At 42.2% G+C, this 18,160-nt stretch overlaps 1 protein-coding gene across 4 annotated transcripts in view; it reads right to left on the reverse strand.

The window, feature by feature from the left end:
• The window catches only part of SLC4A8 (solute carrier family 4 member 8), a 91,916-nt gene that overhangs the window by 59,476 nt on the left and 14,280 nt on the right, over positions 1-18,160 (reverse strand). For all 4 annotated transcript variants that reach the window (XM_003252123.2, XM_030816530.1, XM_030816532.1 and 1 more), the window contains exons 2-5: positions 15,119-15,200; positions 4,884-5,030; positions 3,681-3,816; positions 2,206-2,366 (exon numbers count right to left, since the gene is read on the reverse strand). In XM_003252123.2, the coding sequence (XP_003252171.1) occupies positions 2,206-2,366; positions 3,681-3,816; positions 4,884-5,030; positions 15,119-15,200 (526 nt within the window). The remainder of the gene's footprint in view (positions 1-2,205; positions 2,367-3,680; positions 3,817-4,883; positions 5,031-15,118; positions 15,201-18,160) is intronic.

Consider the following 18,160-nt stretch of genomic DNA (forward strand, 5'->3'; position numbering starts at 1 on the left):
ATTGTAGAACTCCAAAGGGCTACTTGGAAGAGGAATCTATAAGAAAAATTAAGTTAACTAACCACTCACCCCAGACAATTACCACCAAGCATCACATTTAAACCTATCAAGCCCAACAGATTTGAGGGGGGAAAACATCTCAATACCTAGCGTTAAGTAGCAGTAAACATAGCAGTTATCAGTATGGGTTCTGGAGTTAAAGGCCCACATTGTTTCCCTGTTCTACCACTTTCTAGCTGTGTGATCTTGAGCAAGGTATATAATCTCTCTATACCTCAGTTCTTCATCTGTAACACGGAGCTCATATTATCTGTTAAAAGGTTGTTGTGGGAAATTAAATGAGATGATATAGAGACAGTGCTGATTTTCTTTTATGCACTTTACCTATCCGTATCCCTAAAATATTATGAATATATTAGGTATCTGATGTGAAGAATCATAGCACTTTAACTTCAGTCCTACGCACTACTTCAAAAGCCTCCCAAAAACTTCAAACTATCCTCAATTTCTAATTCTATTCATGACTATCCAAGCAATAAATGAGGAAAATCTATTTAATTTTCAAGCTGAAGAGCCATATTTCTGTATTTTTAATCTTTATATTCATTGGTTCCTTCCCCCTATATTATAATCATGCTTCAAGACCCTTCATCTTGGGGGAAAAAAAAGAACATCCACCTCATGCCTCCCTCTATCACCTCCTGTCTCTCTTATCACTTAAAGTTAACAGAAGAAAAATTATCCATCCCTTACTGACACTGCCCACAGTGCAGGTAACCTCACCTGAACTACTGAAATAGCCTAATGCATTTCTCCCATCAACTAACCCTCCATATTGCTGCCATCATTATCTTTCTAATATGCAAAATCTGATTGATCATTACCCTGTCCAAAACTCTCCAGTGACTGCTGTTGTTTACAAAGAGTTTTAAACAGCTTCAATAGCTCCCAGGGATTCTTCTCCCTAACAAACAACCTTTTAAGGAACATTCAAGGGATTTCAGACAAATAGTCAAAAGTAAGCAAAATGTGACTCCAATGATGAACATGAGAATTTCATTTTTCCCAGGCAGTCAGAGTGATACTTCTGGGGTACCTCCCTGAAAAAGCACCAATGTCCCATCAGTGCTTACCCCTCCCCTGGGTCCTCCTATGATCCCAGAGAGACAGAATGACTTGGATACTTGAAATAGAGAAAGATTTGGAGAAATATTTTTTAACTGTCCAGCCAAACAGAACCAATTCAAGAGAAAACTCCCCCATGCGTCCAGATGTTTCTCCATCCAGGCCCCAAACATAATAACTTAACACTCAATCACATCAGGAAGAACAATCAGATATCTCCCCTTCACATCTTACTGAAGAGGTAGGGGCACTTTGGCTCAAGTTCCTGAATATCTGCCCTAGATGCTATATTTTAAAGTCTTTAATTCTCTTTACTCCTTTTTTCCACACAACTTCCAGTTGCCCCTTTCTCTAATTATTATCAATCATGTCTCTGTCGTTGCACTTATTTTAATTGTTATTTCCATGGCTATTTCCCCCACTTGAAGGTGAGCTCCTTGAAGGTAGGAACCGTTTCTTTCTTTTACTTTTTTTTTTTTTTTTAAGAGACAGGGTCTCACTCTGCCACCTAGGCTGGAGTGCAGTGGCACAATCTTGACTCACTGCAGCCTTGACCTGCCAGGCTCAAGTGATCCTTGTGCCTGAGCCTCTTGAATAATTGGGACTACAGGTATGAGCCACCATGCCTGGCTAATTTTTGTATTTTTTGTAGAGACAGGGTTTCACCATGTTGACCAGGCTGGCCTGGAACTCCTGAGCTCAAGTTATCCACCCACCTTGGCATCCCGAAGTGCTGGGATTACAGGTGTGAGCCACTGCACCCTACGGGACTTTATTCCCCCATGCCTAGCACATTATCAAGTATATAGCAGGTACAAAATAAAACATTTGCTGAATAAACAGGACAAATGGAAGCTTAACACCATGTCATTTGAATACCATAATACACCTGTGAAGTAGGTAGAGTCGTTTATTAGCCTGAAACCCTTCCCATAGCCAAGGACATTGAGGCCAGGAAGGTTGTGGCTTGCCCAAGGACACACAACCCACTGTATTCTTTCTGTCACACTACACTCTTTTTTTTCCCACACTTCTTAGATTTATAAGAAAGTTTCTCTGTTTTCCCTTCCCCAACCTTACCTGAAATTTCTTCTATGCTATTTGCACGCATATCCAGAAGGACTGTTCCATTAATAAGGCAGCTCCTTAGCTCAAACAGGCTGTGCAATGAAAGGGTTGCCACATAAGGCTTGCTCCAGCGTTCTCCCCCATCTTCAACATCTTCTTCAAACTTCAGCCACCTGAAAGCATTACAAATAACTACATGCCAAAGATAGAAAATAAGGAATTTTTAAGAGTGAATCTTCGATGTGAGCCACAGAGGAAGATACCTGGATAGTCACACTGAACATTGTAAAATCTAATCTATATGTTCAGGGTACATTGGTAAGTGAAAAAAGCAGGTAATAGAACACTGCAAGATTGAGTATAGTTTAATTCCATTCTTATTTAAAGAAAATTTTAAAAGTCAAATACATACATGTATAAGACATCAAATATTATATTTCTCATTAACCCTGCAGTTGTGGAATTACAGATAATTTTTTTCTTCTTTTTGCTTATCTTTATTCTTAAACTTTCTATAATGAGCATGCATTACCTGTACAATTAAAAAAATAGATTTAATCTATATCATTTGGACACATTGACAAATCACATTAATAAAATGATATTTTTCTTTTTATCATTGTCCTGTGTGACCTTTAGCGTTCAGTGTTTTGTGTGACCTTTAAAAGTTTGCCAAGATGGAATAACAAAAGACTAATTGCCTTTTCACTTGGTACCAGGTCAGTTGGCCTGTTTGAATCTCTCAACCCATAACATTCACAATACATCACAATACAGCAGGCATCCAGCAAGAGCTACTTCAGTGAGAGATGAAGCCACGCGTTGCTAATTACCCATCTGGCCCCTTCCCCAAGGCTCAGGCACCATCCGTGAGGTTCACTGATCAGTTACTGAAGGAGCCTAGACATGTCCTTGGCTATCCTGAGGGCTCTTCTGGGATTTGAGTCTCAGAGAAGCATAGTTATTCTACAACCACTTCAGGAAGCCTACAGTCACGCTGGATATAATCCCAAGGGTCTCTATAGCTTGAATTGTCCCAGAGGAAGTTAAAGTCTCAAAAACTCTGTGACTACTGGTGAATTTGAACCCTATGGTTCACCTGCAGAAGAAGTCTGGACCTATGCTATGTCTGCTAAACTAGGTCCCCACCAAGGTGGCCCTGGCTACATCTTCTAAGCCAGACCTATGATAATACCAAGATAGCCCATAAACTTACTCTGAGCCCCAAACAAATGAGAGGGGATCCCCCTGAATATCTCATGTTATTTCACCAATCCCACGCTCCAGGTCAACTGGCATAGGTAACACCAAAGACATCGTAAAGATGCCAACACCAAAATTCTCCACAGGAGACACTGGAATGTCAGTCCCCATGTCAGTCACAGCTTCTCCCAAGAAGAAATAAGGCAGGCAGGCCTGTCGCTTGCTGAAGGATACACATTTGCCTACCCAAGCAGATCTTGATGCAGGCCATTTTAGGGCCTCACCTGGCTGTTTCCTTCCACTCAGCATCTTCTCCCTCTTTCATACAGATCTCATCCAGCTCTGTAAACAGCTCATGAGGCACATGCTCTTCATCCTCCTCGGTGCCAAGAATGAACTGAACACGCTGAGATGGTGTGTCTAGGAAATCAACCAAAGAGAAAGGTCTGCTCTAGCCTCACACTTGGAACAGAAACAGCATTCTTCCCTACCCAACAACTTTAGGGATATGTATAGACAACCACGAACGCAGAAGAAAAAGGTTTCTTTATTCTCAGAGAAAAAGCTACTCTGTAGAAGTAGTTTCATGGAGGAAAAACTTATGAATGAAGACCACTTGAAGAAAACCCACAAGAAACTGGAAAACTGATGAATTTGATCAAAAAGATTGGCTAATTCTCTAGCAAGGGGTTTTACCTGTTATGGTATTGATTTTAGGGGGTCAGAACTGTGACGTTTTCTTTTTTTTTTTACATTTGCTTTCAGTTTTTGGGTTTTTAGTTTTATAGTAGCCACCTTATTAAAATGATTTTTATTCACATATTGTTCTTTTCTTCTGAAAATAGGTACAAACTCATATTCACACACACACACTTATTCCATAATTTTCTTACACCTAAAGTTTGTCTTTAGACTAATATATATTTAACTCTATGTGAATCAAAAAGTCCGTGTGTTTGCAGGCAGACAGGCCACATGTTCAAACAAAAATATATAACGATTTTGAAAAAATATTAAGAGTTTAGAAATGAATTTTATTTATACTCATATATAATTTTTATTATGACCATAAAAATAACCCTATAGTAAATAACAATTTAATTGTATATTTTAAAATTTAAAAAATGTGGCCAGGCGCGGTGGCTCACACCTGCAATCCCAGCACCTTGGGAGGTCAAGGCAGGCGGATCACGAGGTCAGGAGATCGAGACCGTCCAGGCTAACACAGTGAAACCCCATCTCTACCAAAAATACAAAAAATTAGCCCGGCATGGTGGCGGGCACCTGTAGTCCCAGCCGCCCGGAACTGTGAAGTTTTCACGAAAATATTTTTGACTCTTACAGGCATTTCTTCTTAGAAGCAAGCTTTGGAAATCCTACAAAAAGGCTCAAGATTCAAGACCCGCTGCTAATGTCAGTCACGTGTCCCCTCAGACTCCCCATGCCTCTGGGCCATGGACACCCGCCCTGTCTCCCAAGGCCCTTACCGTGGGCCAGGGCTTCCAGGCCTTCCTCTCCCTGGCTGGCTCCTTTGCCCCGCCCTCGTCTCCGGTGCTTCTGGCCATGAGTGCGGTGATGCCGATGGCTCTGCCGGCCAAGCGGCATCCGAACTCCCACATATAGAGTTCTATGACCTGGAAAGAAGCAGAAGGTCTGTGGAGAGAACTCCTTTAGTTTAAAAAAAAAAAAAAAAAAAAAAAAAGCCTAGCATAGTTAAGAGAAAAAAATATCACAGTTCTTTGGTCTGGTCACAGCTCTGGAACAGCAAAACTTCAAAGACTTCCAGGAGTAAAGATACAGAGATTTTGGAGTTGAAGATCTCTTCCTTTGTCCTGCACATGCCTGCAAACTTCACAGGGATCTTGTGAAGACTGAAAGAAATAATGTGATTTCCAAACTGTAAAGGCTGATTCAGATGTTATTGTTATGACAATGACAATTTGACTGAGTGATTTTTTTAAAAGGCAATACAGTTGCTCTATGACAAGTGTGGCAGGTCTTGGCAAGGAGGCAGTTTAGAAAAGTGGTTAAGAGCACAGGTAAGGCTCAAATCAGCCCACCTGGGTCCAAAACTCAATTCCATCATTCACTTGCCAAGTGACCTTGAACAGTTTATCTAATCTCTCTGTGACTCATCTTTAAGAAGAAATATTAAAAGCTTAGTATTTAAACTCAGAGTTTTCACAAGCAGTAAATAAGGTTATGCATGCAAAATGCTTAACACAATGCCCGGAATAAATTGTAGCAGCCTAGGACATATACATCCTAGGATCAGCTTCCATTATTTTATTTTCTACATTGTAGCATACACAATCTAGAACAGTACTAAAAGAGACTAGTTATAAGTCATGAGGAGGGTGAGGCTAGGGTTAAAAAAAGACATTAAATACTGTACCAAGAGAGGGGAACATGAGAAAATAAGTGACCCAATAGTGTTCCCTCCCTAGTTCCTCCACTCCTATTTCTTCTTTTTCTTCTTGAGACAGTATCTCACTCTGTCACCCAGGCTAGAGGGCAGTAGCCTGGTCATATCTCACTATAACCTCGAACTCCTGGGCTCAAGGAATCCTCCCACCTCAGTCTTCCAAGTAGCTAGGAATACAGGTGTGCACCACCACACCCAGCTAATTTTTCAATTTTTTGTAGAGACAAGGTCTCACCACGTTGCCCAAGCTGATCTCAAACTTCTGGCCCCAAGCAATCCTACTGTCTCCACCTCAAAAGCACTGGGTTTACAGGCATGAGTCACCACATCCAGCCTCATTCCTTCTATAAGCCTGCTTTTGTTTTGATCCAGATTTCCAGATCTCTGTCACCTCTACCTGGCTTTCCCTTGCCTTCCTGCCAAAACTGGAGCCCAGAATTTGGGGCTGCTGATGCTCCCATGCCCAATGCACCATGCCTTGGTCTTCTGCCATTTCTGCCTGGTTACTGCTGCTCAGCACTCTAGATCTCAGACCCATTCCCCACATCCTCCACCAAAGGAGCTGTTCTAATCCTTAGCCACTGTCTTCAAATCCACAACCTTATCCACATTCCTTCCTGCTGAGAGCAGGTGACATTGCATCAGTTTTTTTCTTTTTTTTTCCTTTCTTTTTTAGATAGGGTCTCACTCTGTTGCCCAGGCTGAAGTGTGATGTTATGATCACCACTCACGGTAGCCTTGAATTCCCAAGTTCAAGTGATCCTCCCTTGTAGCTGGGACCACAGGCGTGTACCACCACGCCCAGTTAATTTTTTTGATTTTTAGTAGAGACAAGTCCTGCCATGTTTCCCAGGCTTGTTTCAAACTCCTGAGCTCAAGAGATTCTCCTGCCTTGGCCTCCCAAAGTACTGGGATTATAGGTGTGAATCACTGCACCCAGCCCTCACTTCAGTTTTTCCTGAGAAGAGATGGAAGAAGTTCTTCTCTTCCCCAGTCTGGCTTGCTCTCCTCTGCCAAGCTGGGTATGTTAATGAGTATGACTCTCTATCCCATTGCCTCCCACCCCTCTGGTGTCCTGTTGCTTCTGTTATCCTCAGTCTCTCCTTTCCATCCATCCCTGCCATAGGTTTCTCCTGACTTCTTAAAAAGAAACATTCCCAAGCAGTGCTACCCTCCCAAGCTTCTGCTGTTTCCTCTTTCCTTCTTTATCAAACCACTTCCAAAAACAGTCACAACCTAACTCCCTTTCCTCACCACTTCCTTGTTCCACAGCCTCTGCATATGGCTTCTGACCCCAGTCTCTGCTGAAGCTTCCCTCGTTAGGGACACCACACCACTCATTCACCAAATCTCTATCATCTTACACCTCTCTCAGCTTAGTTCAAAAGACTTTCTTGAGAGCCCACCATGTTGCAGGCAGTATCCAAACCACTTGGGTGCTCTGGGCTCCCTGAGCTCCGGTGCCACTGCCCTCCCCTGGTTCACTTGCACTACTCTGACTGTGCTGCTCCATCCCCCAACAAGCCACCAAAGGAAAGCTCCTCAGGTTTCTGTCCTTGGCCCTTTTCTTCTCTCTTTTTAGTGCTAAACACTCTTCTGTTTTCAAAGTTCACTTCTACAAATGACCTTCAAATCTCTATCTACAATGATTGAACATGTCACAAAGCAAACTCACCATCCTCCATCTGAAATTGGTCTTATACTCATTCCATGTTTCTGTTCATGGCCTTGTCATTCTCTCAATTTCCTATGCTTGAAGCCTGAGCGTTACCTTAGATTTTCAACTCCATTCCCTTTCTCCCTCACTGTACTTTCTATAGATTAGGGCCATCAAAACTCCCACTTTAACAAAGCAGGGGCCCCTTCCTGTCTCTCACATTAAATTAACCCTGCAAACAAATCCTCCTAGTTACAGCTCTGATCATGGCTCACCCATATGAATTCAGGACCTTCATGCTCAGTATTCAATCTCCTTTTTAATCTTTTCTTCTTTTAGTACAAATTATACATCAGTGGGAAAATAAAATGAAAGACCTCTCAATAACTGAATAACGAGTTCAAGAGAAATAAAAAGTGGAAATCTCAGCCGGGCACGGTGGCTCACGCCTGTAATCCCAGCACTTTGGAAGGCCGAGGCAGGCGGATCACAAGGTCAGGAGATCAAGACAATCCTGGCTAACATGGTGAAATCCCGTCTCCACTAAAAAAATATAAAAAATTAGCTGGGCATGGTGGTGGGCGCCTATAGTCCCAGCTACTTAGGAGGCTGAGGCAGGAAAATGGCATGAACCTGGGCGGCAGAGGTTGCAGTGGGCAGAGATTGCACCACTGCACTCCAGCCTGGGCAACAGAGGGAGACTCTGACTCAAAAAAAAAAAAAGTGGAAATCCCACATGCTCACAGAGAATCAACATTCTGGGGGCAAAAAATCTAGAGATGTATAACTGCCATGTACCTCAGCAACCAAATGGCCTGGTTTTGACTCCATCTCCTCTTCATGGCCTTGACTGCTGTACCCACCATCACCTCATACTCTTTTCTCTACCAGAATCAAACTGCCATTCCACAAATGTGCCAATGCTTTCTGGACACTGGCTTGGCTCACTTATTCAAGATGCACTGCAGATGCATCTTCCTTCTTGGTATTGTTTCTGATTTCCCCCATCAGATGTACTGCCTCATTCCTTTAAATTCCCAGTACCAGGCCAGGCACAGTGGCTGAAGCCTGTAATCCCAACACTTTGGGATGCCAAGGCAGGAAGACTGTTTAAGGCCAGGAGTTTGAGACCAGCCTGGGCAACTTAGTGAGACCTCATCTCCACAAAAGGTGTAAAAAAAAAAGAAAATTAGACAGGTGTGGTGGTGTGCACCTATAGTCCTAGCTATTTGGAAGGCTGAAGTGGTAGGATTGCTTGAGCCCAGGAGTTCAAAGCTGCGTGAGCTTATGAGCTATGATCATTACCACTGCACTCCAGCCTGGGTGACAGAATGAGACCCTATCTCTAGATAGATAGATAGATAGATAGATAGATAGATAGATAGATAGATAGATAGACAGACAGAGAGAGATTCCCAGCACTCTTGGTTAGCGCTTTTCTCATGTACTTATTTTTCTACTTTGCGTTAAAGTTAAGCAGCTATCTCTCTTATTCTCCACTCTTCATTTGCAATCTCCTTGGTGTCCCAAGTTAGACGTTTCTCTCAGAATGCCTACATAATCAAGCACAGTGTTTCACACATGGTCATCGTTCCATAAATGTTCAGCAAATAAAATATCTCCTAAGTACCTCCCTGAAGAGCATAAGCCCTTAGGACCTCCTCAGGAGTACATAATCTGACCTAAGAGGGCCTCTGACTCTGACCTGAAAGGGGCCACAAAAAGCACATGTAACCAAAGTGAATGTGTTCAGGGCAAATAAAGTACTCACCAGGGCATGGGGAGGTTGATAAAGTCCTAACTGACCTGAGAATGGACAGCTTCATCAGGAAGACTTCCCCGAGAAGGAGACTTGATGGGAAGAGTTGCCAACTCTTTTATCTTCCTCTTTTCCCAGCAATGGGGTTTCCTAAGGCTGCACTCAACTTCCTTGATAGTGCCCTCCACTTCCAAGCCAGGTTAAAGTGCCTTGGGTGCCATTCTAACACTTTTCTCTACTTGTCTCTCCTTTTATTTGCCCTATCTGTTTTCCAAATTCCAAAGTGATAAAGCAAAATAAAAAACAAACAGTAAGGATTAAAGGATAAGATGATCAGAGATCTGCTACTAGAATGTTAAAAGGCAGGAGGATAAAATGTTTAGTATCTGATGGAATCGCACTTCTTACCCTCCTGTCTCAGGAGAGTTCTCTGTTGCCTCGTGTATATCTCAGGTCATTTTTAACAGGCAGATCTCTGAACATAATGTAGTCATCTTGCAACTTCATAGAAACAGAAATATAGAGCCAGAGGAGGTCATCTGCTAAGATGTGGGATTCCAGACCCTGACATTATCAGTATAAACTATAAAAAGCATATAGCGTGAAAATACTAAATTGAATACCATCTTAATAAAATACCATTTGTTAACTCATTATGTTCCATTATGGTATATTAATGAAATCCCTGTAGCACACTACTGAGACCAACCCAGATGGCATCAGCAGCAGACTAGAGTCAAGTAATTGTGCCAGATCCTGTCCCAAGGGCTGGGGATACAATAGTGAACAGAACAAAGTCTTGAGGACACATATTCTGGTTGGGGGGGGTCAGAAGTGAAAACAAAAATACATCGTTTAAATATTGATTATTACTATGAACCAAATAAGGTAAAATGCTAGCGTGTCTAGGGTAAGGGGTAGGATGGAGAAGGGAGACTTTAAGATGATTAGAGGGGACATCTGAGTGATAAGAAGGAGAGGCCATGAGAAGACCTGGGAGAAGAGTATTCCAAGAAGGGGGAAGACCAAGTGCACAGGTCCTAAGGTGGGAATGTGCAGAGCTGGTTCTGAGGCAAAAGGATGGCCAGTAGGGCCAGGGCAGGGTAGAAAAGGGAAGGAAAGGAGATGTACAAGGACAGAAAAACAGGCAGGGGCAGGTCATGAAGAATCTATGGGCTGTAAACAGCATAATTCGATCCTGAACAACCACTTCTGGCCAAGCACAGTGGCCCACACTTGTAATCTCAACACTCAGGGAGGCTAAGGAAGGAGGATCACTTGCATTCAGTAGTTTGAGACCAGCCTGAGCAACATAGCAAGACTCCACCTCTACAAAAAATAAAAAATTAGCCAGGCATGGTGGTGCATGCCTGTAGTCCCAGCTATTGGGAGGCTGAGGTGGGAGGTCACTTGAGCCCAGGAGGTGGAGGCTGTGGTGAGCCATGATCGCACCACTACACTCAGTCTGGGTGACAGAGTGAGACCCTGCCTCAAAACAAAACAAAACAAAATTTAAAACTAAACAACCACTTTGGCCTCTAAAATGATGACCTGGTGTTGTAAAATCTAGTACAGCTAGATAGAGCTGGACTTAGGTTAAGAACAGCCTCAGTGAGAGGTGACTTTCAGTTCTTCAATAGAGCCATCCCAACCGTGGGTTTCTTCTTCCCTACAAACCCCGCAAAGGATTACTAGCCAGGCTAGAACCTCTACTCCTCCTTGCTCCTTAAGCCCATTCCAAATACTTCCACTGGGCTCATGCTGGTATATTGCTAGTATTATTTAATTTTAAAGGAGAAATTGAGGAGGCAGTGATTGGATATTAGAAACTGCATTATTAGATTTCATGTTATTGGTTTAAATTACTCACTGTCACTATTAAAGTAAAACAAGCAGGCCAGACCAAACGACTTCCCGGGCTTGTCCAGATGATGGCTAGTCCAGGTTCTAATGTTCGAGTCCTATCAAAATTTGAGGCTAGGTCATTCTTCAGAAAAGACACGATGGTTCAATTGTTCTCACTGTCCTGACTTATTACTGCATAAAAGGACTACAGAAGGGGCTTAGTAAATGTTTGCTGAGTGAATAATATATGGTTTTGCTTGGTATCTGAATTCCCACTATGTAGGTTTGAGGCATAATGGGGAAGACATCCTATAGATGCCTTGAATGGTTCTGTAGGAAGTAAGGTAAAGCTTACTTTAGTACAATCAATTATCACAAACATTAGCCAATCACAATGCCTGCCTTTTGAAAACATCAGAGAGACAGGCAGAAATGAAATCAAGCTCGGCAGGGGTTCAGAGCTAAGAAGGACCAAGTGGCTGTCAGAAAATCAGGCATCAGTTTCTAGTCTGGGAGTTCTAAAGCAAGGATTTGGATTTTCTGAGAAAAATTGGCAGAAAAGATGACAAACAGACACTAGGAAATGCATATATCACCAATAAAATCCAGTCCATCTAACTGGATTCTGGCCATCCAGTGACTTCATTAAACTAATTCTGTGGTCACTTTGTTGGCCATTCAACCGCTCTTTGCCCCCGTCTTCTACCCTACCAACTCGCCCAAATCCCATTTCTTCCCATCTAACTCTCCATTCTTTTTTCCAAAAAAGGTCAAACCTAGTCTTTTGGAACTATCTTTGTGCAAATAAAGTATTCTAATTTAGTAAAAATTACGGGAAAGATGTAATTTTAGTCTATATTTTAAAAAATAAGTACATGTACACATGCAGAGAGCAATCTTTAGTGAACTGGCAATGAATCATGTAAAGCAGGACAGGAACCATAGGTTTGACGTATCCTGCAGATGGAGATTGGGCCTACCAAGGTACAATGCAGTACATGCACACTGTTTACCCAGCACTCACACAGAGCTCACTAGCACATACAACAGGATGCTTGGCTCCTCTGGGCTTACAGGTTAACTCAAAGTCAATAACTGCAGAGGTGAATCTCACATGTTGAGCAGATGTGAGCCTTTTTAAAAGTTATAAATATGACCAAATGGCTCTTACCTCTGTTAAAAATGTATTAGAAGGCCTTAAACTCACTCCAGCGTTCATTAATCTAGTAGTTAATCAGGAATAATGATCTGCCAGAAAAAATGGAAAAAGCCATCCCTCTAACTAAAGCAACTGCCTCTTGTTCCTCTGGGACTGGGAAAGTCCACTGAAGCACATCATGGACTATTGCTCTTCTTGAGTTCATCTTTGGAACGTGTTCTGATGTTTGCTTTTGACTCTTCTTACATATTAAAAAAAAGCAACATAATGGCTTAATGCAACTTATCTTACTGATAGAATTAATTTACGCAAAAAGACCCAAACTTACAAAGTTTCTAACAATGTGCACAGACTAAATCTCAGAAATATTCTTAAAATGGGGTAAGGATAGCCAGGCATGGTGGCACGTGCCTGTAGCCCCAGCTACTTGGGAGGCTGGGGTGGGAGGATCACTTGAGCCCAGGAGGTCAAGGCTACAGTGGGCCAAGACCGGGTCACTGCACTCCAGCCTGTGTGACAGAGCAAGACTGCCTCAAAAAACGAACAAACAAAAACAAAAAACTCATATTCTTGGATTAGAGGTTGCTGTTTAATATAAATAAATAAAATGGGGTAAGGCAATGATTTATAGTTTATGTTATGTGGGCAGAAGTTATGAAATAAAGGGGAAGGAAGACCTGGAGAGTTTTTTTGCAGCCACAGAACCTTGTATCATGGCATGCATATTGATCCGAACACAATTTGCTTCTGTGTTCCATCAAAATGGTACTCGTTTTATTCTATGCCTTCAAGAGATAACACTACCCTGAGTACAGCCTCATTGAGACCTAGGGCTGCCCTTCAGAGTGAGTCTGAGTGGAACCCACAGCACAGCCAACCCTACAGCAAATCCCAACTCTCTCTTCTCTTCTCCAGAGCTGGTCTAGAACCACATCAGGCCTGAGATCTGGTTCTAGTTTGTCCACCATTTGCGTGTAATGCTTTTTTTGTGTGTTAACATAAATAAGATTCTAGTTTTCAAAAAAGTCTACGTACAAAGGACCATCTCCCAACACACTATGCACTAGTAAGGCTATCATCACAAGCAGCTTTCTTTTTTAGCAAAGTAGAACATGCATAAAGAACAGATGATGTCATCTAGAGAAGCTGCTCCCACTGCCAATTACTCAGCTGATCTCCGTGGATGGAACCAGTTATTAAGATTCAAGAGAGCTTGCCTAGGTTTCTTATTCTACTCCCAAGTAGACGAGAGTGTTCATAAATGGTTATCTCCTTGCTGAGGGCAAAGGTCCAGTGGTGCTTGCTATAGCACAACTAAACTGACAGCAACACGCCCCCAGGATGCAATGAGAGGGTAGAGAGACCACAGGATTATCAGAACAGAAGAAGAGGAAAGAGCAACATACAAAAATTTTATTTGATGGAGCAAGATATTGAGGTTGGGTGGTTAATGATAGTTACTGTCCTCCCTTGCAGGCTGTGCGGCAGAATGAAAAGAGCAGGATTCTCTCCCCAGCCTCACCTGCAATTAGGCTCGATGACCTTGAGCAGTTTCCTCATGTGTAAAATAGGGATAATGATACCTACCGGCCTGGGGTGCTATGAAGATGAAAAGGACAACTTGTATAAGGTGCCTAATCTAATGCCTAACACACAAGGGGCATTCAGCAAATGTTAGCCTTCCACTCCACACCCTTCTCCCCCTCCCTCCCAACTGCTGCAACTCACATTTTCTCTTCTTCCATCTGGTCAAAATAACTTGGAAAACTTCACCTTGGTATACCCAAACACCACTGACCTCCACAGAGCCACCCACATCAGTTCTCATGGTAACAGACCCAGAGGCTGAGTCAGCCTCTACAGCTTCCGTTCTCCCCATCAAAAGGACAAGTTTTCTCTGGAGGTTGTACAACTTTGATGAAAAAACTGTCACGGGAACAGGCGGTACAGAGAGAACATTTCACATGCTGTCTCAGGCATCAGAAAGTTGCTGTATCATAGCCTTCAACATTGCAGGGGATGCTGCAGAGATTTCACAAAGGCTTTTGAGCCAAATGTGGCTTCTCATTAAAGCTATATTGGATACTAGACATCAGCCTTCCTCTAATGAAACTGAGAATCAACACTAATTAGAAAACCATGGCCAGGTGTGGGTCCAACTCCTAACACACCAACTAGTCCCCAGGGGAAGAAGGAAAGCAGGACACCACACAACGGTCATGTGGGGAGCTGGGGGTGAGGTGCAGAGAAAGGAAGAGCTGAAATAAGGTAAACTGGATAGAGTCGGTCATCCAAAATGCCTCTTCTTTCCTTTCCACTTCAGCAGGGCTTTTCTATAACTTTGATGTTATGAACTCAAGAGTATGTCACAGGTGTGTTCCTGTTTTCCCTCTTGTTTAGATGAAAACACCAGGCAGAAATGGGTATAAATAGAATAGAAACAGTAAATATTGGAAATGGTGTAAAAATAGGGTTTTATAGCCAAACTGAGTTTTTAAAACTATTTGTATTTTATTTTCTCTTTAAGCTTTATATATATTTGTATTTCCAGGCAGTTGTCAAGAATCAACGCACTGAACTGAATACATCACATTCTCAAAGAACAGGTTATTTGTTAATATTTATATTGGACTTCACAGTGTTCAAAGCACTATCTCCCATGTGGGCAATTAGATCCTAATGATACCCCTATAAGGTAGGACAGGTATTAGTATCCCCACTTTTATTTACCAGATGAGGAAAGTGAGGCTAAAGGAAATCAAGTGATTTTCCCCAAGGTCTGACAGCTAGTGAGAGAGTTAGGACACAGAGCCAGGTCTTCCCACACCAGGCTGCCCCTCACCAATTTCCCTGATCACACAGCATGGCAATTCTTACCTTCCAGCTCTTCTTTTTCATAGTGAATGTTGAGAATTGTACTGGTCCCACCCTGATCCACCACAGCTTCTTCATCTGGTCTCTGTTTAAACACAAATAAGTAGTCACAGTAATACACATACCTCATTCAAATATACAAACCTTGTGTATGCCAGATCCTTTTGAGATACTTATGGGGAAAACACAATGGTTTACATGTATTTTTACATGTGAACTTCACAATACCTTTTAGACGCAAATATGGTAGCCATTCTCTTTCTCATTTTATAAATGAGCAGACTGAGACTCAGAGAACATTAAGTAATGATGGCCCAGGGTCACAAATGTCATAAAAGGCAGAGCTAGGACTGAGCCTAGGTCTTAAAAAAAAAAAGAGAGAGAATGGGTCACCCAGGCTGTATTGCAGTGACACAATCATAGCTCACTACAGCCTTGAACTCCTAGGCTCAAGCAATTCTCCTACCTCAGCCTCCAGAGCAGCTGGGATCACTAGGACGTGTCATAAGCCCAGGTCTTGTGGCTGTAAATCTCACCTTTGCCATCTCCCCACGCCGTCTACGCCTCTGTATAACATGCTGGCGTTTTGCAAGTGCAGTGAAGCAGGTTGTCCCCTTTGGTGCAGATTGGTCTCCTTGGCCTCTTTGCAGCATTTGGGCCTGTTTACCACACGCTGTCCTTGAAATTTTCCATCCTGCTCCTCTTATCAGGCCTCCTCTGTCTCATCCTTAGTCCTTTTCTTCCTCTAACCATAATTTCCAAGAAAGAGCTTTCTACTCTTTGTTTTCCTCACTTGTGACTTACAATTTCAACTGCAGTCTGAAACTGTGGTTCAGTAATTGATAAGCCACTAGGATGCCACACCTCAAGAACCACGTGTCTAAAACCCAACTAACTTTCCTTCCAAAACTAACACCCTGTGCTCCTTTGTTTATTCCTACCAATGGCACCATCATTTATTAGCCCACAAGTGAAATTTCAAAGTTACTTATTCATCCATTCCACATGTATGAGTGCCTACCATATGCCTTCAGGTAGTTAGTTCCCTTTTCTTACCAAGTCTTTCTTCCTTTGCAATTTCTCTAAAAAATTAATTTTCATCTCTCATCCACTCTTCCCTACATGCTCCAACCCTTTAAATCATATTAGGCGTTTTTTTTTTTTTAGTTCTGGAACCACACCCACCTTCTTTACTTAGTGCTGCTGTCTCTTCCTGGAACTACCATTCTCTCCCTGCCACTCCCACCACCCGCCCCCCACCTTTGATGATGATCAAAGAGATCATCATCTCTTTGATCTCAGCCTCAACACACTTACTTCAAGGCCTTTCCTGATTACCCACCCCCACTTCCAAACTAAGCTAGGTCCCCCATTTATATACCCTCATAGCACACTGCAATTCTCTTAGTAATAAAATGTCTCGGCCAGGCATGGTGGCTCACACCTGTAATCCCAACACTTCGGGAGGCCAAGGTGGGTGGATCACCTGAGGTCAGGAGTTCAAGACTGGCCTGACCAACATGGTAAAACTCCATCTCTACTAAAAATTAAAAAATCATCTGGGTGTGGTGGTGCGTGCCTGTAGTCCTAGCTACTCGGGAGGCTGAGGCAGGAGAATCGCTTGAACCCAGGAGGCAGAGGTTGCAGTGAGCTGAGATCACACCATTGTACTCCAGCATGGGCAACAGAGCGAGAGACTCTGTCTCAAACAAAATAAAAAAAGTCTCCTCTGTTCCTTGAGGAAGGAACTATGTCCATCTTCCTCACCACTGTATCCTAGCACCTAGCACAGACTTTTCACATAATAGGTGCTCAATAAATCTTTGTTAAAAGAATGAATACACAATTCTCAAAAGACAAACAATCAACAAATATATGAAAAAATGCACAACATCACTAATCATCAGGGAAATGCAAATCGAAACCACGAGGTATCATCTCACTCCAGTTAAGATGGCTATTATCAAAAAGACAAAATATAACAAATGCTGGCAAGGATATGAAGAAGAAAGAACCCTTATACACTGCTGGTGGGAATATAAACTAGTACAGCCACTGTGGAGAACAGTGGAGGTTCCTCAGAAAACTACAAACAGAACTACCATCTAATCCAGTAATCTCACTACTGGGCATTTATCCAAAGGAAAGGAAATCACTATATTAAAGAGACAACTGCATCCCCATGTTTATCGCAGCACTATTCATAATAGCCAAGATATGGAATCATCCTAGGTGTCCAACAACAGATGAATGGATAAAGAAAATGTGGCATATATACACAATGGAATACTATTCAGCCATAAAAAGGGTGAAATCCTGTCATTCGTGGTAATATGGATGGAACTGAAGGACATTATGTTAAGTGAAATAATCCGGGAACAGCAAGTTAAACGCTGCATGTTCTCACTCATATGTGGAAGCTAAACAACATTGACCTCACAGAAGTAAGAAATGTAACAGAGAGTATCAGAGGCTGGGAAGGCAAGGGGAGGAGTGTAGGGAGAGATGTGCTAAAGGATAACAAATTACAACTATGTAGGAAGAATAAGTTCTAGTGTGCTATACCATAGTAGGATGACTACAATATAGAGTTTCAAACAGCTAGAAGGAAGATATTGAGTAATCTCAACACAAAGAAGTAATACATGTTTTAAATGATAGATATGCTAATTACTCTGATCTGATCACTATACATTACATGTATTGAAACATCACTATGCACCCCAATTAATATGTACAATATTACTTAAATATTACTTGTCAATTTCAAAATAAAAATTAAATGTTTTAAAAGAATGAATATAATGGCACCTATCCTATAAATACCCTGAATCACAAGACTCTGAATTATTTCAAAAAAACTCTTAGCTGATTTCCCTGACAATCTATTTCCCTTCTCAAACCTGCAACTCCAGCCAAGCTGACTGATCCCGAGAGCACTGTGCACATTCCCACCTTCATGTCCTTGCTCATATTGTCAGGTCATCTAGTCATCTCACATGCCATTTCCCCAAACTCTCCAGCACATTAAATCCCCACCTCTCC

The sequence above is a fragment of the Nomascus leucogenys genome, chromosome 8, assembly GCF_006542625.1.
Source record: "Nomascus leucogenys isolate Asia chromosome 8, Asia_NLE_v1, whole genome shotgun sequence".
In the NCBI taxonomy this organism is placed as follows: Eukaryota; Metazoa; Chordata; class Mammalia; order Primates; family Hylobatidae; genus Nomascus; species Nomascus leucogenys.